The sequence below is a fragment of the Triticum urartu genome, chromosome 2 (assembly GCF_003073215.2).
Source record: "Triticum urartu cultivar G1812 chromosome 2, Tu2.1, whole genome shotgun sequence".
In the NCBI taxonomy this organism is placed as follows: Eukaryota; Viridiplantae; Streptophyta; class Magnoliopsida; order Poales; family Poaceae; genus Triticum; species Triticum urartu.
Window position 1 is genome coordinate 100,811,642 of NC_053023.1, and position 21,910 is coordinate 100,833,551.

The following is a 21,910-nucleotide window of genomic DNA, read 5'->3' on the forward strand; positions in this document are numbered from 1 at the left end:
TACAAACAGCAATTATCTACAGTAACTCATGAATAGTGTTGGGTCTACAGTGATTCACGGACAGTGCTAGCCTTCCTGACATCCCTTCTCCATTTTCTACACATAAGTTACTGTAGCTGTGTGACTTCTCTCGTGCATGTTAGAGGATCCGGCTCCTCATTCTGGCGTGTGGCCGCACCAAGCAAATCCCTGAAACCAGAGCCATTGAATCAGTTGGGTTGGGTAAGAAATCAATGGCTAATAAATGCTTCTACATCATGGCGGGCGACGAGTCCATGTTCAAAAATTTGTGTACTATATAGTAGAGATAATAGAAGGGTACGGTGTGCTTTGTTGCGTCGTTGGTGTTATTGGTTTTCATATTTTTTTTACTCCCTATGGGCATGTTTTGATGTCCTCCAGCTGCCAACTCCACAAACTTCAAAGTTGGAGTCGAGCCTAACGTTTTAGCACCAAGAAGCTGGATCTGAGAAGTTGTAGCTGACCGTAGTGTAAAACTGCGAAGCTGGGAAAGCCCAACTCCACCAAATTGAGAAGCTGAGAGTTTGACATATGTACAGAGAATTGCCCCCGTCAAAGAAGACGTTGCATCCTCTTCCCTGTCGAAATAGAACTGCCCGACCCTTTCCCCCTTGAATCCCTCTCTCGTACACAAGAACGGCCCATTAAGGCGCTCAATCAGGCCACCCATGCTGCCGACCCATGGTGGCGACGCAAGAAGCCAGCGATGCTACCGAATAGGATTCCTGTCGCTGCGTGGAACTGGAAGCTACCATCAAAAGCTCGATTCGAGGAGTTTTTGGAGTTGGGAGGACATCAGAACAGGGCCTCTATCTCAAAATATTATGTGCATTAGTTTTTGAAAAGTCAAACCTCTTTAAGTTTGACCAAATTTGCAGAGAAATATATCAATATCCATAATATCAAACCGGCGTCATTAGATTCATCATGAAATGAATTTTCCTATTTTATCTATTTAGTATTATGGATGTTGATATCTTTGGCTCTGAACATGCTCAAAGTTAAAGAAATTTGTCTTTTCAAGAAACTAACACACCTTGTATTTTGAAACCGAGAGAGTATTTGGTTTGGTGAGTTGAGGAGATAATGAAGTGTATTTTATTTTTATTTATAATGCGGTGTTTTGGTGGGCCTTTCGCGGTGTGATTCTACATTATTTGCTAATCAACCTACTTATGTAGGGGAATTTTCTACGTCGGTGGCATGCACTATATTAGTGTTATAGTATCATATCTTTGCGCTTCTTTTTTCTAGGTGGCGAGAGCTGTGTGGTATTGATATGTTTTTATAGTCCGGTTTGTTGCCGATTGATATGAAAAAATTGTTGACCCGGTCAAAAGTGAATCCAATCCAAAATTAAATACCTTAATCAAATGAGAGAGCTTCAACTTAGGAGCATGATGAATTAAAATGATATAATGAGAAAGGCCCTTAAGAAATTAATAACCCGGTCAAAAATGAGTGACCCAATTTCAAATTGAAGACCCAATTGATTGTGAGGCCTTAAAAATTAGGAAGCATAGTGTATTAACTAGAAGGGTTGGGTGCGCTTTGCTACCCCGTTGGTGTTGCTGGATTTGTTTAGAAAATCAATTTTCAAATAAGGTGTATTACTTGTTTTTTGCGGGGAAGGTGTATTACTTTTTTGAAAAGTTGAATCTTTTAGTTTGATCAAATTTGTAGAGAAATATATCAAAATCCATAATATCATATCGATATGATTAGATTCATCATGAAATGAATTTCTGTACATTTTTTGTTTAATATTGTGGATGCCGATAATTTTGCTCTAAACTTGGTCAGCGAAAGAAATTCGACTTCTCACAAAACTAATACACCTTATAATTTGGAACTAATGGAATATTTAGTTTGACGGGTGGGGGAGATGATGGAGTGTGTTTAATTTTTATTTATAATGCGATGATTCGGTGGGCCTTTCGTGGTTGATTCTATGTTATCTACTGACCAACCTTTATGTGGGAAAAATTTTGCGTCGGCGTTGCATGTACTATATTGGTGGTACAGTCACATGCTTTTTCCAGGATGGTGGGAGGGTGCACAGGATTGATATGTTTGTATAGGACAGTTGCTGCTGATTGATTTAAAAAATCGTTGGACCAGTCAAAATTGTAAACAAAATCCAAAAATAAATACCTCAATTGAATTAAAGAGCTTAAAAATTAGGGAACATAGTGAATTAAAAGAATTGAGTGCGAGAGTCTGAGAAATTGTTGATCCGATAAATATCGGGTGACCAATTCTAAATTGAATATCTCAACTAAATTGTGAGGCCTTCAAAATTAGAAAGCATAGTGTATAGTATAAATGAATTGAACGAGAAAGGTTTGAGAGATGGTTGACCCGGTCAAAATCATGTGACCGAATTTTAATTGGAGACCTCAACTGAATATAGACTCTTTAAAACTAGGAAGCATAGTGTTATAGAGGATTGTTGTATAGAAGATTTATTAGCTCATTGACCCGTTAGAGCACCGTAAAATGGGGGTCATTTAAGTGTAAATAGTATGCATGTGAATGTTATTGTAAGATTTGTGTGCCATGCCATTCCTATTAAAGAAAGGCACACTGTTTTTATCTGTTTTTTCATAATAAAATGACTAATTATATTTTCCCAATAGTGAATTGTGAACTTTCCTCCTATTTGGTTTTCTCGAAACTAAAGAGAAGTCCACACTATTTTTTTAAAAGTTTCTACAGCCAAAACATGTCAGAGATTTCTCCATGCATAAAATAAACATATTAGAAAAACTAATACAAGAACAGTGGAACAACACGTTAGTCTTCGAGCGAGACCTTCCGCACGCTTTATGAGTTGAGGAAACTTGCACAAGGACGAACGGAAGGGGTATAAGAGGAAGGAGGTCACATGATGGAGGAGAGCGATGTTCAAGATCTTGCGAAGCGAATGCCGTACTACTAGAGCAACTTTAATCCATTCAAACAAATTCTTTAACTCCCCAAAACTGCCAGATTTGAAAGTTAGGCATATCTAACCCATCTCACTTTTGCTTGTTATATTCTCTAAATGAATATGTCATTCAATTAATTTTGTGAGTTTCCCTTTTTGAAAAAAATAATAATTTTGTGAGGCAGTTGACATATGTGGAGACTTGTTCAAGAGTTTTTTCAGCAACTCATTGTCGGAGGAGTAAGAAGATGAATTCGAGATAGCCATGACTTTTTTTTTATTGCGGGGGAGATGACCATGACTTTGATCATTAAAGAGATAACCACCGGCAATCTCATGGGCAACTGCGAGATGGCCTTTGTGGAGCGCATGTGGCAATATATTGGACATATATTGGACCGTAGATCTTTCACATATCATCATATTTGCATCATGTTCATTCAGAATATTTGCTTTCATTTGAACCCTATGTTGTGTCTGAGTTTGAATTATTGAAAACAATTGCTTTGAAATGTTTCTAAAGGAATGCAGAAATAATAATAAAAATTGTTAAGAGTTAAGTTTTGGGGATGGGTTAGATGCCACCATCCCAGTTTTAGGAGCAGGTTGCCGGGAGGTGAGTGTTGAGGTCTTAGGATAGGTCACAGCCGCTCTTATCTGCACCCGGAAAAGAATAAGGATAAACCCCAGTCCCCAGCAGAATTACTGGAGTATTCAGATGTGTCGCCATTTTCCTTTCACGGTCCGTCGTTTTCTCCGGCTCAGTGCAGAGAGTGGCCTTCAGCCTCGATGCAGCAGCTGCGTCTCGATCACCAACCACATTGACAGATGTTACGCGACCAGCCACACCCCTCCAGTCTCGATGTTGACGCATACACAGCACCAGCAAGCAGCTGGGCGCAGCACCTACCGAAACCAACGATGGGATGCACAAATCCGTTCGTCCTGAAGCTACCGTGCAGAAACAACAAGGAATTTGACAAGATCATTGCGAATTTGGAATTTGGAAGCAGGCAATTTGGCTGCGCAGCAGAATTGCAAACACAGTGCTTTGTCTGAAGGGAGAAAAAAACCAGTTTCATTGACATCACAGCATCTTCCGCATCTGAATTATGTACACAGTTTTACCCCCAATTCCTCCTCTTCTCCTCTTCAGCAACTACTAGTTGGTGTATGTACAACGAAGATGATGAAGAAAAGTAAACCGCCGCCGCCGCCTTGAAACGAACCAATCGGAACCAATTGGAAGCCTAACCCTACTCCTAATCCACGTCCTCGATCCGGATGTTGATCGGCTCCTCCCTCTGCTCCTCCTCCTGCGGCCTCTCCGCTCCTCGCAGCGTCACGATGCTGACCAGCACCGCGCCCCTGGGCCCGCGCCTCTCTCCGTCGCCGCTCTGCTGCTGCTGCTCCTCGGCCGCCGGGTCCGCCTTGGGGAGCTCGTGGCGGCAGACGGGGCAGCTCCCGTGCACGCCTAGCCACCGCTCCAGGCACTCCCCGTGGAAGCGGTGCCCGCACGGCATCTCCTTGCCGGCCCCGAACGCGTCGAGGCAGATCGCGCAGTCGCCCAGCGAGCCCTCGCCCTCGCCGTCCCCGCCGGCGCCCTGGACCTCCTTCAGCGAGGCGATCGCCGCCTTGGACGCCGGCGGGACGCCGCCGCCGACCTCGCCGGAGAAGAGGTCGCCGCCGAGGATGAAGTGATGCACCGTCACCCGCCCGCCGCCCGCCCCCGGCATTGCGTCCGCGGCCGAGGGCCCCCTCACCATCAGCATGAGCAGCCGCATGATGCCGGCCGCCATGTTGTCGCCGTTCGCCGAGTCCATGGGAGCGAGGGAGGGAGCCGACAGCGAGAGGGGAGAAGAGGAGGAGCCTCTGCCGGCGAGTTCTCTGTTTTTCTCGTGAGATGTTGAGCGGATTTGGAACAGGAGGGGTTTATAAGACGGCGGAGGGCGATGGGTGGGGTGAAAGTTCTGGAAGATTCTAGGCTGGCGCGCTGGGTCTCTGAGCTGTGGGCCCCAATTTTCCTGATGGCGTGGTGGCTTCCGTTGCGCGGTTGGGGACTGGGGAGGACGTTAAACCGTGGTCGGGTCGGGTTGGAATCGGTTGGGTGGGAGGGGCGACGGCGGGAGCGCGTGGTTCCGGAACGTTCCAGATATTTCGTCGGTGCCGTCAGTGGTGGGGTCAACTGAGGACTGCACTGTTCGGCATGTGACCGGAATGTTGTGGAAGCAGGGGACTGGCTGGGCGGCTGAGGTGCTGGTCCGCGTGTAATCCTAAACGACGCCTAAAGCGCTGGTTTCTTCCTTTTTTGCAAACGCCGTGCTCTCTCATCAAATTGGGCTGGCCCATATTAACGCACCAGACGAATCCCCTCTTTCCCGGTTACGAGAAGCTCCCAAAGCCTTCCCATGCCGGTTTTGGGAAGCTTCCAAAAGCTCCTGAACAGTTTTTTTAGAGGTAAATATACTAGAAGTCATAGAACTTATATGCAACGGTCAGTTTGATGCATAAACTTATATCAAACTTGCATGGGCATTCATATACAGTTACATTTCATGTATGCGGACGTACCCGTTGCCTACATGGCATGCCTGCGTGGCTAGGGCCTGCCGCTGTCGCACGGCGGATTTTATAGAAAAGCCCTTGCCTTTTTTATTTACGTATTAAGCCACTAAAATAAAATGATAAAAAGCAAACTGATGGTAGGGAGTTTCGAACCAGCGACCTCCCCATTGTAGGCTTGTGTGGACAAGCAGTAGAACGATGATCATTCATGTTTGATAACAGCAGAGCTAATATGTAGTATATCATGTAAACATGGACCGAAAAATAAAGTCAAAAAGGAAATGTAACCCGAAAAAAGGGAGCACCATGGCTCGACCATCCGACCTCATGGTCAACGTTAACTAAGACTACCACCAGGCTACGACAACACATCATTTTCAAAAGCGATAAAAAAAACTTCATGTTGATATTCCTTCTTGATCTATGTAAGAAAAAAATTTATATTTTTGTGTTTGCGACATGTAAAAAATGTTTGTGTGTTACAAAAAAATATACACGAGATTTTAAAACTGTTTAAACATTGTAAAATATATTTGTGTAACTAAAAAACATATGTTGAATTTCAAAAATGTTCACGCATTTCAAAAAATTGTTCATGTCATTTTTAAAAGCTTTATACAATGTTAACAAATGTTCGCATAGTTAAATTTTCTTTTGCACAGTTTAAAGAATGTTTCGTACCATCCAAATATGTTTATCATGTTTTCAAAAAGAGTTTAAAAAACTTATACTTGAAAAAATGTAATCTTATGTTTAAAACTTATTAAACACGTATAAAAATATTTTAAGATGTATATTGAAAAAACTACACGTAAAAACATATATTTCTAAAATATCTGTTTAACATTATCCGAATACATGATTAACAATTTTTTAAATATATGTTTTGATGTCTATTTTTTCCATTATACATATTAAAAAATTAAACACTTTTACTTTTTTAAGCATATGATTAACATTTTATCAAATACAAGTTTTTGAAACTTTTTAAAATACATGTTAAACATTTTTGGATGGTATGAAATATTTTTTTAACTATGGGAACATTGTATAAACATTTTTAAAATGCAATGTATATTTTTTAATTACACAAATATGTTTCACAATGGTTTTTAAATGTCATGTACCTTTTTTGGTAACACATAAACATTTTTTTAATGTCACAAACACAAGAATATAAGTTGTTTTCTTACATAGAACAACATGAAAAATATTTATCCCTTCTAACATGTTGTGTTGTACTAGTCTGGTGGTAATCTTAAATAACGTTGACCATGAGATCACATGGTCAAGCCATGGCGCCCTTTGATTTTAGGTTACATTTCCTTTCAAATTTATTTTAGGTCCGTATTTATATGAAATAGACGTTAGACCTCTTTCAATGCAAAGATGCTTAGATGAGGTGCTAAGTGCATCAAATATCTTAGCAACTCAACTCCTCAATGCATAGGTGCTTAACTTGTTGTTGCTAAGCACATTTTATTTAATGAGTTAGCACCTAAAGTCTTTCATGCATTGGTCAAATTGTTTCATTTAAGTGATTTGCTTAGGTTCTCGTGCTTGGCATTGGTTCTTCCCGGGGTCATCAAAATACACTCTCCCCTCCTTAAATGTTGTGCCATGTCATTTTTTCGCTTATATGGCATGCTTAGCACCTGTCCATGATGAAGCACTGGGAAGGGCTGTTGGAAATATGCCCTAGAGGCAATAATAAAAGCATTATTATTATATTTCCTTGTTCATGATAATTGTCTTTATTCATGCTATAATTGTATTATCCGGAAATCGTAATACATGTGTGAATAACAGACACCAACATGTCCCTAGTAAGCCTCTAGTTGACTAGCTCGTTGATCAACAGATAGTCATGGTTTCCTGACTATGGACATTGGATGTCATTGATAACGAGATCACATCATTAGTAGAATGATGTGATGGACTAGACCCAATCCTAAACATAGCACAAGATCGTATAGTTCGTTTGCTAGAGTTTTCCAATGTCAAAGTATCTTTTCCTTAGACCATGAGATCGTGTAACTCCCGGATACCGTAGGAGTGCTTTGGGTATACCAAACGTCACAACGTAACTGGGTGACTATAAAGGTATACTACGGGTATCTCCGAAAGTGTCTGTTGGGTTGACATGGATCAAGACTGGGATTTGTCACTTCGTATGACGGAGAGGTATCACTGGGCCCACTCGGTAATGCATCATCACATTGAGCTCAAAGTGACCAAGTGTCTGGTCACGGGATCATGCATTATGGTACGAGTAAAGTGACTTGCCGGTAACGAGATTGAACGAGGTATTGGGATACCGACGATCGAATCTCGGGCAAGTAACATATCGATTGACAAAGGGAATTGCATGCGGGGTTGATTGAATCCTTGACATCGTGGTTCATCCGATGAGATCATCGTGGAACATGTGGGAGCCAACATGGGTATCCAGATCCCGCTGTTGGTTATTGACCGGAGAGTCGTCTCGGTCATGTCTGCTTGTCTCCCGAACCCGTAGGGTCTACACACTTAAGGTTCGGTGACGCTAGGGTTGTGAAGATATGTATATGCAGGAACCCGAATGTTGTTCGGAGTCCCGGATGAGATCCCGGACGTCACGAGGAGTTCCGGAATGGTCCGGAGGTAAAGAATTATATATAGGAAGTGTTGTTTCGGCCATCGGGACAAGTTTCGGGGTTATCGGTATTGTACCGGGACCACCGGAGGGGTCCCGGGGGTCCACCGGGTGGGGCCACCTATCCCGGAGGGCCCCATGGGCTGAAATAGGGGGGAACCCAGCCCATAGTGGGCTGGGGCGCCAGCCCCTATAGGCCCATGCGCCTAGGGTTTCCACCATGGAAGAGTCCATGTGGTGGAAGGCACCCCTAGGTGCCTTGGGGGGGAGGGAAACCTCCCCTTGGCCGCCGCCCCCCTAGTAGATCTCATCTACTAGGGCCGGCGCCCCCCCCATGGCACCCCTATATATAGTGGGGGGAGAGGAGGGATTTTAGACCAGCCCCTGGCGCCTCCCTCTCTCCCCGTTACGTCTCTCTCTCGCAGTATAGGCGAAGCCCTGCTACTGTGACGCCCTGCATCCACCACCACGCCGTCGTGCTGCTGGATCTTCATCAACCTCTCCTTCCCCCTTGCTGGATCAAGAAGGAGGAAACGTCTCCCGTCCCGTACGTGTGTTGAACGCGGAGGTGTCGTCCGTTCGGCGCTTGGTCATCGGTGATTTGGATCACGTCGTGTACGACTACATCATCACCGTTCTTTGAACGCTTCCGCACGCGATCTACAAGGTATGTAGATGCATCTGATGACTCGTTGCTAGATGAACTCCTAGATAGATCTTGGTGAAACGAGTAGGAAAATTTTGTTTTCTGCAACGTTCCCCAACAGTGGCATCATGAGCTAGGTCTATGCGTAGTTCTTCTTGCGCGAGTAGAACACAATTAGTTGTGGGCGTAGATTTTTCAACTTTCTTGCCGTTACTAGTCTTTTCTTGCTTCGGCGGTATTGTGGGATGAAGCGGCCCGGACCAACCTTACACGTACGCTTACGTGAGACCGGTTCCACCGACTAACATGCACTAGTTGCATAAGGTGGCTGGCGGGTGTCTGTCTCTCCCACTTTAGTTGGAGCGGATTCGATGAACAGGGTCCTTATGAAGGGTAAATAGAAGTTGACAAATCACGTTGTGGCTTTAACGTAGGTAAGAAGACGTTCTTTCTAGAACCCTATTTCAGCCACGTAAAACTTGCAACAACAATTAGAGGACGTCTAACTTGTTTTTGCAGCAAGTGGTTTGTGATATGATATGGCCAAAGTTGTGATGAATGATGAATGATCTATATGTGATGTATGAGATGTTCATGCTATTGTAATAGGAATCACGACTTGCATGTCGATGAGTATGACAACCGGCAGGAGCCATAGGAGTTGTCTTTATTCTTTTATATGACCTGCGTGTCATCGAGGAACGCCATGTAAATTACTTTACTTTATTGCTAAACGCGTTAGCCATAGTAGTAGAAGTAATAGTTGACGAGCAACTTCATGGAGACATGATGATGGAGATCATGGTGTCAAGCCGGTGACAAGATGATCATGGAGCCCCAAGATGGAGATCAAAGGAGCTATGTGATATTGGCCATATCATGTCACGTTTATTAATTGATTGCATGTGATGTTTATCAAGTTATGCATCTTGTTTACTTAGAACGGCGGTAGTAAATAAGATGATCCCTCATAATAATTTCAAGAAGTGTTCCCCCTAACTGTGCACCGTTGCGACAGTTCGCTGTTTCAAAACACCACGTGATGATCGGGTGTTTTATTCAGACGTTCACATACAACGGGTGTAAGACAGATTTACACATGCAAACACTTAGGTTGACTTGACGAGCCTAGCATGTACAGACATGGCCTCGGAACACAGAAGACCGAAAGGTCGAGCATGAGTCGTATAGAAGATACGATCAACATGAAGATGTTCACCGACGCTGACTAGTCCGTCTCACGTGATGATCGGACACGGTCTAGTTAACTCGGATCATGTAATACTTAGATGACTAGAGGGATGTCTAATCTAAGTGGGAGTTCATTAATAATTTGATTAGATGAACTTAATTATCATGAACTTAGTATAAAATCTTTGCAATATGTCTTGTAGATCAAATGGCCAACGTAGTCCTCAACTTCAACGCGTTCCTAGAGAAAACCAAGCTGAAAGACGATGGCAGCAACTATACGGACTGGGTCCGGAACCTGAGGATCATCCTCATAGCTGCCAAGAAAGATTATGTCCTACAAGCACCGCTAGGTGATCCTCCCGTCCCACAGAACCAAGACATTATGAACGCTTGGCAGACACGTGTTGACGACTACTCCCTTGTTCAGTGCGGCATGCTTTACAGCTTAGAGCCGGGGCTCCAAAAGCGTTTTGAGAGACATGGAGCATATGAGATGTTCGAAGAGCTGAAAATGGTTTTTCAAGCTCATGCCCGGATCGAGAGATATGAAGTCTCCGATAAGTTCTTCAGCTGTAAGATGGAGGAAAATAGTTCTGTCAGTGAGCACATACTCACTATGTCTGGGTTACATAACCGCTTGTCTCAGCTGGGAGTTAATCTCCCGGATGATGCGGTCATTGACAGAATCCTCCAGTCGCTTCCACCAAGCTACAAGAGCTTTGTGATGAACTTCAACATGCAGGGGATGCAAAAGACCATTCTTGAGTTGTTCTCTATGCTGAAATCAGCGGAGGTAGAAGTCAAGAAGGAACATCAAGTGTTGATGGTCAATAAAACCACTAAGTTCAAGAAAGGCAAGGGTAAAAAGAACTTCAAGAAGGACGGCAAGGAGGTTGCCGCGCCTGGCAAGCAAGCTGCCGGGAAGAAGCCAAAGAATGGACCCAAGCCCGAGACTGAGTGCTTTTATTGCAAGGGAAGCGGTCACTGGAAGCGGAACTGCGCTAAGTACTTAGCGGATAAGAAGGCCGGCAAAACAAAAGGTATATGTGATATACATGTAATTGATGTGTACCTTGCTAGTGCCCGTAGTAGCTCCTGGGTATTTGATACCGGTGCAGTTGCTCACATTTGTAACTCAAAGCAGGGGCTGCGGAATAAGCGGAAACTGGCAAAGGACGAGGTGACGATGCGCGTCGGGAATGGTTCCAAGGTCAATGTGATCGCCGTCGGCACGCTGCCTCTGCATCTCCCTTCGGGATTAGTTTTAAACCTTAATAATTGTTATTTAGTGCCAGCTTTGAGCATGAACATTGTATCGGGATCTCGTTTAATTCGAGATGGCTACTCTTTTAAATCTGAGAATAATGGTTGTTCCATTTTTATGAGAGATATGTTTTATGGTCATGCTCCTATGGTGAATGGTTTATTCTTTGTGAATCTCGAACGTGATGTTACACATGTTCATAATGTGAGTACCAAAAGAAGTAAGGTTGATAATGATAGTCCCACATACTTGTGGCACTGACGCCTTGGTCACATAGGTGTCAAACGCATGAAGAAGCTCCATGCAGATGGACTTTTAGAGTCTCTTGATTATGAATCATTTGACACATGCGAACCATGCCTTATGGGTAAAATGACCAAGACTCCGTTCTCAGGAACAATGGAGCGAGCAACCGACTTATTGGAAATCATACATACTGATGTGTGCGGTCCAATGAGTGTTGAGGCTTGCGGTGGCTATCGTTATGTTCTCACCCTCACTGATGATTTAAGTAGGTATGGGTATATCTACTTAATGAAACACAAGTCTGAAACCTTTGAAAAGTTCAAGGAATTTCAGAGTGAGGTTGAAAATCAACGTGACAGGAAAATCAAGTTTCTACGATCAGATCGTGGAGGAGAATACTTGAGTCACGAATTTGGCACGCACTTAAGAAAATGTGGAATAGTTTCACAACTCACGCCGCCTGGAACACCTCAACGTAACGGTGTGTCCGAACGTCGTAATCGCACTCTATTGGATATGGTGCGGTCTATGATGTCTCTTACTGATTTACCGCTATCTTTTTGGGGCTATGCTTTAGAGACTGCCGCATTCACTTTAAATAGGGCTCCGTCGAAATCCGTTGAGACGACACCGTATGAATTATGGTTTGGGAAGAAACCTAAGCTGTCGTTTCTAAAAGTTTGGGGATGCGATGCTTATGTGAAGAAACTTCAACCTGAGAAGCTCGAACCCAAGTCGGAAAAATGCGTCTTCATAGGATACCCAAAAGAAACTATTGGGTACACCTTCTACCTCAGATCCGAAGGCAAGATCTTTGTTGCCAAGAATGGGTCCTTTCTAGAGAAAGAGTTTCTCTCGAAAGAAGTAAGTGGGAGGAAAGTAGAGCTTGATGAAGTATTACCTCTTAAACCGGTAAATGGCGCAACTCAAGAAAATGTTCCTGAGGTGCCTGCACCGACTAGAGAGGAAGTTAATGATAATGATCAAGATACTTCTGATCAAGCTCCTACTGAAATTCGAAGGTCCACAAGGACACGTTCCGCACCAGAGTGGTACGGCAACCCTGTCCTAGAAATCATGTTGTTAGACAACGGTGAACCTTCGAACTATGAAGAAGCGATGGCGGGCCCGGATTCTGAAAAATGGCTAGAAGCCATGAAATCCGAGATAGGATCCATGTATGAAAACGAAGTATGGACTTTGACTGACTTGCCCGTTGAACGGTGAGCCATAGAAAATAAATGGATCTAAGAAGAAGACAGACGCGGATGGTAATGTGACCATCTATAAAGCTCGACTTGTCGCTAAGGGTTATCGACAAGTTCAAGGGGTTGACTACGATGAGACTTTCTCACCGGTAGCGAACCTGAAGTCCGTCCGAATCATGTTAGCAATTGCCGCATTCTACGATTATGAGATATGGCAAATGGACGTCAAAACGGCATTCCTTAATGGTTTCCTTAAGGAAGAATTGTATATGATGCAGCCGGAAGGTTTTGTCGATCCTAAGAATGCTGACAAGGTGTGCAAGCTCCAACGCTCGATTTATGGGCTGGTGCAAGCATCTCGGAGTTGGAACATTCGCTTTGATGAGATGATCAAAGCGTTTGGGTTTACACAGACTTATGGAGAAGCCTGCGTTTACAAGAAAGTGAGTGGGAGCTCTGTAGCATTTCTCATATTATATGTAGATGACATACTGTTGATGGGAAATGATATAGAACTCTTGGACAGCATCAAGGCCTACTTGAATAAGAGTTTTTCAATGAAGGACCTTGGAGAAGCTGCTTATATATTAGGCATCAAAATCTATAGAGATAGATCAAGACGCCTCATAGGTCTTTCACAAAACACATACCTTGATAAGATATTGAAGAAGTTCAATATGGATCATTCTAAGAAGGGGTTCTTACCTGTATTACAAGGTGTGAAATTGGGCTCAGCTCAATGTCCGACCACGGCAGAAGAAATAGAAGAGATGAGTGTCATCCCCTATGCCTCAGCCATAGGTTCTATTATGTATGCCATGCTGTGTACCAGACCTGATGTAAACCTTGCCGTAAGTTTGGTAGGCAGATACCAAAGTAATCCCGGCAAGGAACACTGGACAACGGTCAAGAATATCCTGAAGTACCTGAAAAGGACTAAGGAAATGTTTCTCGTTTATGGAGGTGACGAAGAGCTCGTCGTAAAGGGTTACGTCGACGCTAGCTTCGACACAGATCTGGATGACTCTAAGTCACAAACCGGATACGTGTATATGTTGAATGGTGGAGCAGTAAGCTGGTGCAACTGCAAGCAGAGCGTCGTGGCGGGATCTACATGTGAAGCGGAGTACATGGCAGCCTCGGAGGCAGCACATGAAGCAATATGGGTGAAGGAGTTCATCACCGACCTAGGAGTCATACCCAATGCGTCGGGGCCAATCAAACTCTTTTGTGACAACACTGGAGCTATTGCACTTGCCAAAGAGCCCAGGTTTCACAAGAAGACAAGGCACATCAAGCGTCGCTTCAACTCCATTCGTGAAAATATTCAAAATGGAGACATAGAGATTTGTAAAGTACATACGGACCTGAATGTAGCAGATCCGTTGACTAAACCTCTCCCTAGAGCAAAACATGATCAACACCAGAATTCCATGGGTGTTCGATTCATCACAATGTAACTAGATTATTGACTCTAGTGCAAGTGGGAGACTGTTGGAAATATGCCCTAGAGGCAATAATAAAAGCATTATTATTATATTTCCTTGTTCATGATAATTGTCTTTATTCATGCTATAATTGTATTATCCGGAAATCGTAATACATGTGTGAATAACAGACACCAACATGTCCCTAGTAAGCCTCTAGTTGACTAGCTCGTTGATCAATAGATAGTCATGGTTTCCTGACTATGGACATTGGATGTCATTGATAACGAGATCACATCATTAGGAGAATGATGTGATGGACTAGACCCAATCCTAAACATAGCACAAGATCGTATAGTTCGTTTGCTAGAGTTTTCCAATGTCAAAGTATCTTTTCCTTAGACCATGAGATCGTGTAACTCCCGGATACCGTAGGAGTGCTTTGGGTATACCAAACGTCACAACGTAACTGGGTGACTATAAAGGTAGACTACGGGTATCTCCGAAAGTGTCTGTTGGGTTGACACGGATCAAGACTGGGATTTGTCATTCCGTATGACGGAGAGGTATCACTGGGCCCACTCGGTAATGCATCATCATAATGAGCTCAAAGTGACCAAGTGTCTGGTCACGGGATCATGCATTACGGTACGAGTAAAGTGACTTGCCGGTAACGAGATTGAACGAGGTATTGGGATACCGACGATCGAATCTCGGGCAAGTAACATATCGATTGACAAAGGGAATTGCATACGGGGTTGATTGAATCCTCGACATCGTGGTTCATCCGATGAGATCATCGTGGAGCATGTGGGAGCCAACATGGGTATCCAGATCCCGCTGTTGGTTATTGACCGGAGAGTCGTCTCGGGTCATGTCTGCTTGTCTCCCGAACCCGTAGGGTCTACACACTTAAGGTTCGGTGACGCTAGGGTTGTGAAGATATGTATATGCAGGAACCCGAATGTTGTTCGGAGTCCCGGATGAGATCCCGGACGTCATGAGGAGTTCCGGAATGGTCCGGAGGTAAAGAATTATATATAGGAAGTGCTGTTTCGGCCATCGGGACAAGTTTCGGGGTTATCGGTATTGTACCGGGACCACCGGAGGGGTCCCGGGGGTCCACCGGGTGGGGCCACCTATCCCGGAGGGCCCCATGGGCTGAAATAGGGGGGAACCCAGCCCATAGTGGGCTGGGGCGCCAGCCCCTATAGGCCCATGCGCCTAGGGTTTCCACCATGGAAGAGTCCATGTGGTGGAAGGCACCCCTAGGTGCCTTGGGGGGGGGGGAGGGAAACCTCCCCTTGGCCGCCGCCCCCCCTAGTAGATCTCATCTACTAGGGCCGGCGCCCCCCCCATGGCACCCCTATATATAGTGGGGGGAGAGGAGGGATTTTAGACCAACCCCTGGCGCCTCCCTCTCTCCCTGTTACGTCTCTCTCTCGCAGTATAGGCGAAGCCCTGCTACTGTGACGCCCTGCATCCACCACCACGCTGTCGTGCTGCTGGATCTTCATCAACCTCTCCTTCCCCCTTGCTGGATCAAGAAGGAGGAAACGTCTCCCGTCCCGTACGTGTGTTGAACGCGGAGGTGCCGTCCGTTCGGCGCTTGGTCATCGGTGATTTGGATCACGTCGTGTACGACTACATTATCACCGTTCTTTGAACGCTTCCGCACGCGATCTACAAGGTATGTAGATGCATCTGATGACTCGTTGCTAGATGAACTCCTAGATAGATCTTGGTGAAACGAGTAGGAAAATTTTGTTTTCTGCAATATTCCCCAACAAGGGCCTTAGTAGTGCTTTCCATACATTACTGATCATCGGTTTGGTGGTTGTCCACACGAGCCTGCAAGGGGCAGGTCGCTCGTTCACCCCCCCCCCCCAACCATTGATTTGTGTTTTATCATTTTATTTTAGGGACTTAATAGGTAAATAAAAGAGGCAAGGGTTTTTTCTTGAAATCTACCATGTGACAATGCCTGACAACGGCCCTGGCCACACTGACATGCCATGTAGACTACATATACGTCTGTGTACATGAAATATGACCGTTCCAAGTTTGATGACCAGAAACACGTATTTTGCAAGTTTGTGCACCAAACTAACGGCCGCGTGCAAGTTCTATAACTTCTGGTGTATTTACCACTTTTTTTATGTTATATGTTTTTATGAACCGTAGTTTCTATTTTTTTATCATTTCTGATTTTTCTTTTTTTTCTTTATTAAAATTCGTTAAATTTTTCAAAATGGATGACTTCTTAAAAGTTGATGAACTTTTTATCAAATTGATGAACATTTTCTAAAATCGATAAACATTTTTTGAAATCATATTTTTTCCAAAACCGATGAACTTTTTTCATATTTGATGATTCTTCTACAAAATTATTGAACTTTTTCAAATTTGTGAACTGTTTTGGAAATTGATGAACTTGTTTTACAAATTCATGCATTTTTTTGAAGTTTGATTGTTAAAAGGGAGAGAGGGGATTAGTGGAATCGATCATTGTATTGCTTGAGCCTCATGGGCATATATATAGGAGTACATTAAAAAACAGTATAACTCAGCCACCTACGGCCTCTCACAGTGATTTGAGATCTTTGACCGTCCGATCAAACTAACCAACGTCCTTGATTGCTCAGTCGTCCCAGCACCTACCGCGATCCATTTTCACCTTTCCACCTGTGCGTTCTAGCTGGCCCAACGTTGATGGGCTGCTGCTCCCGGGATCTACCTGGGCCTCTTCTCAATAATTGGGCCAAGACTGCGTGGGCCATAGCTTTCTTTGATAGTCTCTTCACCGCGCACGAGGGAGAGGTTCCTCTCGACCACGAGCCTTCTCCTCTTCTTGCCTAAGAAGCCCCTAAACCTAATCAAACCTCTTATTTCCAAAAAAAAACCTAATCAAACCTTTGGCAATAGCGGCAGCGGCTGGAAGCGTCCCAGATGGGCCGATGGGAATTGACGGTGACAAGGGCGGCTCCGACGATGGTGCGTCACGACCTTGGTGACGGTGGAGATCAACGCCCGCAGGTGCACCCAAAATCCCACCTCCACGGAAATGGGCTTTTTCTCCCCTTCGTGTATCTATGGGGTGAAAATAGAAATCCACAATCACAGAGTCTACATCCGGAAGGACACATCGTGATCGCCAAATCACATCTCTCCTGATTCTGACCAATTCCTTACCTATGTCTCTTCATCTTTACATATTTGTATAAAACTTGTCGGTAATCTGAAGGAGATGTTTCCCTCATCAGCGTAGTCAATCTTATCAACATGAGCTCCTGGCCCGATGGCATCAGGGTCACGTACAATGGGCGCCACTCCACTACATCAACACACCCGGCGGCCTCTGCAATGACTCCAATGACAACAAGGAATCCTCCATTGTTCTACTAATTTTTTTTTCTGAACCACATTGTTCTACTAAACTAACTTCTGTGTGTAGCAATGAAAATGGTAGTGACCTTTCATATTTACATTTTTCACATTGGTTGGGTTCAGGGGCTGCAAGGACGAGGCCGCAAAAAAGGACGAGCGGCATTAAGGGCTGGTGTGTCATTGTATCCAATATATACACCTTCCAGCTCCGCACCTAAGGTTCACCGTCATCTTCTTGTTCTTTTGCACGTACTGCTCAATTTGATCCTTCAATTGTTCCTTAGCTGTATACCATATTGATGATATAGTACAGTAAATAACCTGACGCAAGCACTTTTGTTCCTCTCACAAGTCATGCGAGAGATCCACAAGGTACTAGACAATCAACTTAATATCCGAATCCAATTTTTTAGTGTGGAATTTGTGCCAATAAATTCTTTAAAGAAAAACTTGTTAAGGTGAACTAACTTACTGTGTGTGACTTGCAGATGCTGGTGGATTATATTGTTGATATTACAATCACATGTGATGCTGCAACCATTATGAAGATATTGGAAGTTGAGGGTCTAGCAGGGATGGTTATGCCTGATTGCATCCGACAGCCATCGCTATATAACACTAATTAATTTTGGTACTTATTAAATTTACTCATGAATATTGGTCCTATACTACACATTGTTAGGTGATGCAAAAAGACCACATTTGGTTGGAACCTTTTCAAGAATGTTATATATTGATAATTGATCTTACACCATGTGCATGATGCATAGAAAGAATTTACTTCTCTCACGGTTTTCATGTATTGAGCTTTTTAGGTTCTTTCTCTTGCATGGTGGAGTGAGTTGGTATCTTCCTGTTGCTAAAAGTGCATACATTGTTCTCTTTTAGTACTTATATATAGTGGTAATCTCTCCATTCTGCCAGCCTTATCTCAAGAGTCAAGACAGACGGGCGCCGCAACGCGCGCCTTTATGATCTAGTGATCTACTTGGAGTACAAGGCAAGCCAGAATATTTCCTAGTCTAACCTATGTTTCCTAATACAATCACGTTACTCAACATTCCCCCGCAGTCACAACGGTAGCGACGCAGACGGTGAGACTGGAGAAGAATCTGAAGGCAAGCCGACGGACACCCCCCGACAGTCGTAACGGTCGATGCATCATGGAGTCGTGGCTGGAGTGGAAACCGACGAGGTTGCTCAAGCAGGCGGTAGCCCTTTGTGCCGTTTGTCGATGTAGCCAAGAGCGTGGGTGGTGGAGCCGTGGTCGAGGTAGCCGTGCGAAAAATGCCGTGATCGATGTCGAGTCGGGGTGGCCGGTGTCGAGGAACTCGCCGTGGAGCCGCAGGCGCAAGGGGGCGCCGAGTTAGCATGGGCGCAGTGGTGTCGAAGTAGTGGTGCGCCGGGAAGAAGATGTGGTTGATGACGCGTCGCGGCGGGTTTGCCAAGCCCGGGGACATATCGTGGACGAAGGCACGTACCGGTGTTGCCAGCACCGGGCATGCGTAGACGGACGAAGATGAAGTTGACGAAGCGCCGACCAGGATTGCCAGGCCCGGGGACGCATCGTGGATGAAGGCACGCCTCGGTGTTGCCAGCACCGGGCATGCGTAGACGAGGGACCTGCACGAGCTGTACGCCATGTCAGAGAAGTCGGAGGGACTAGCAGAGAAGAACTCAACGACGATTGCGGCGTCCATCGGCGCAGTGCCGATGTCACCAACGGTGGTCGGAGTAGACGAAGTGGTCGGGGTAGATGACGGCGACGCTGGCGACGGGCTGGTGCTGGACGAAGACGAACGGGGTGCACGGGCGGCGACAGCAGCTACGGAGGTAGCCGCAGCGGCGGCCAAAGAAGAGCGGCAGCGGCGGCTGCTAGGTTAGAAGTGCGGCGGTGGTGCTCGAAGTAGGCGAAGAACCCTGACAGCGTGACGAATACCGACGCGGACGGTGGCGTTCCCGCGCTAAGGAAGATGACGCGGCGCATACCACGGGAGGTCGACGCGCGGTGACGACGGAGCTGACCGCGGGCCGCGGTGCTATGGCCCGAAGGGGCGACGCTGCGGCGGCTGGCGGGTCAAGGCGACGACGGGAAGTCCTCGGGGCGGCGGCGGGGACTGCGCGCCGCGACGTTGCGGCCCGAAGGGGCGACGCAACGGCGGTGCGCGAGTCGGTGCAGCCGCGGGGACGGCCTCGGGGCGGCGGCGGGGACCGTGTATCGCGGCACTACGGCCCGAAGGGGCGACACAGCGGCGACGCACGAGTCGATGCAGCCGCGAGGAGAACCATGGGGCGGCGGCGCTACAGCCCAACGGAGCGACGCAGCGGCAGCCCGATGCTTGATCGGTGGAGAGGCGCGCTGAACTCGGGACGATCTTCACGGGACCTGCGGAGGCGCGCATAGCCGACGGGCCAGGTCGGTCGCGCGACGTAGATGAGGCGGCGAGGGGGTGATCAAGCCGACCGCGCGCGAGGTCGGGGACGCCGCTCGGTGGAGGTGTGGTGGCGGCGGAGTTCGAGATAAAGCAGGCGACGACGAACGCCGTGGGACGTCGCGGACGAGCTTGTCAGCACCGGCACCCAGGCTGCCAAAGCAGCGCTGGCGCCCGGGCAGCGAGGCCGAAGCGACCAACGGAGCAGCGGCGTCCGAGTTGAGGCAGCCGACGAGTCTGACGTAGCCGTCCCGACGCAGCCGAGAACGAGGCCGGCGAGGTAGACCGCCGGGCCGTTGTGCAGACGCGGCGGAGGCGGGTGACGTGGATCGATGGGCGGGTTGGCGCAAGCGACGACTATGATTGGTCGTCGCATGGCGCGAGGCCGCCGGGTCGGGGCGATGCAGGTGTCCCGGTCGGAGCAGGGCGGTGACGGTCGGCGCAGGGCAAGGGGCGGACCGACGCGCGGACGACGGCTGGCCCGGACGGGCCGTCTCGGCGTGCGTGGCCGCTGTGTCGGAGGAGAGACCGGCTGGTCGCGCCGGGGCCGGAGTAGAGGCGCACGGGGTCGACGGCGGCGGCGGGCGACGCAAACTGATCAAGATTAGATCAGAAAACCAAAAAGAAAAAACGCCGATCAAAACGACCGGCGAGAGAGCGAAAAAACCCGAAGCAAGGGCTTGGGAAAAAGACTCTCTAGGGCAGCCGGCCAACACGGCCGGCGGACGAACCCTAGGTACGGGCGGCGCGGCCCCCGGTGACGGTCATGGAGGCCGACCGCCCCTGTGGCGGCGCGTGGGTGCGGAAGCGGCGGCGGCTAGGGTTTAGGATCGACTTGCGATAGATACCATGTTAAAAGGGAGAGAGAGGATTGATGGAATCGATCGTTGTATTGCTTGAGCCTCATGAGCATATATATATGTATGAATACATGATCTACTTGAAGTATAAGGCAAGCCAGAATATTTCCTAGTCTAACTTATGTTTGCTAATACAATCACGTTACTCAACATTGATGAACTTTTTTCAATTCTGCAAATTTGTTTTCAAAAAATAATGAACTTTTTAAAAATTTGATATTTTTTCAAAATCCATGAAATTTTATTTAGTTTTATTAACTTTTTTCCAAATCGAGAGCTTTTTTTTATCATTGTGATTTGTGAAGCCCTCTGCCTCTGGAGTTAACAGGTCCAACTGGCATATGATGAGACTGTTGTTGAATTTACATTCAGTCTGTACTGACGGGGATTCTGCTTTGTATATACTGTATTATGCAGCATTGTCTGCATATTGGCTCTGCGTTGGCAAATGAGTAGAATTTCCGTTAGATAGGTTTCCAGTATGCTCAATATTGGAGTGGAATTTCTGGGCGTTGCATGTCTGGAATCCTTGAACTGCACTTTCAAATTCAGTATTGGTAAATTCTGTGTCTGGCCATTTGTTGCCACTGCTCGTCCGAATTAGATCAGACGAGCCCTGATCCATATGGAAATTAAACTTCGGATACATAATACACATGAAATTCCCAGGTAACCCAAGTACGTACTAGCAATGTGGAAAACTGCTGCGGCCATCATAGAGTTACATCAGGCATAAACCCGGTTGCGCAGAAGCAGAGTTCATATCATTTGCAGCCTCGTCTCTTTCTTCCACGGCTGTCTCTTCAGTTGCCTCTTTCCGGGAAAGCATCTCCTTTCTGGTGGAGGCCGGCGGAGGGCAGCAGCGCGGCCGTGGTCTGGTGGAGGCGGACAGAGGGAAGCGGCGCGGCGAGCCTGGGAGATGGCCTCGTGGCGGCGTAGTCGGAGACGGGAGAGGACGCTCGAAACGGGCACCTCAGAAGGTGTCCACATGTCACGTACTAGTGGTCAGTGGACACCGTAGAACATGGGTCTTCCTAGCACCTAAAGTTAGCACCTATGGCGCGTATGATGGTTTCGATCTTGCTGGGCGCCGAGG

The 21,910-nt window shown here is 46.4% G+C and overlaps 1 protein-coding gene across 1 annotated transcript; it reads right to left on the reverse strand.

Annotated features, from left to right (window-relative positions):
* Positions 1-4,000: 4,000 nt before the first annotated feature.
* LOC125541193 (E3 ubiquitin-protein ligase RING1-like) lies at positions 4,001-4,867 on the reverse strand. Its single transcript, XM_048704659.1, has one exon. The coding sequence runs from the start codon at positions 4,771-4,773 to the stop codon at positions 4,213-4,215; it is 561 nt and encodes a 186-aa protein (XP_048560616.1). The 5' UTR covers positions 4,774-4,867; the 3' UTR covers positions 4,001-4,212.
* Between the last annotated feature and the right edge of the window lie 17,043 nt (positions 4,868-21,910).

Excerpts from the sequence above, each read along its gene's own strand:
- LOC125541193 (XM_048704659.1), bottom strand. The coding sequence starts at position 4,773 with ATGGACTCGGCGAACGGCGACAACATGGCGGCCGGCATCATGCGGCTG.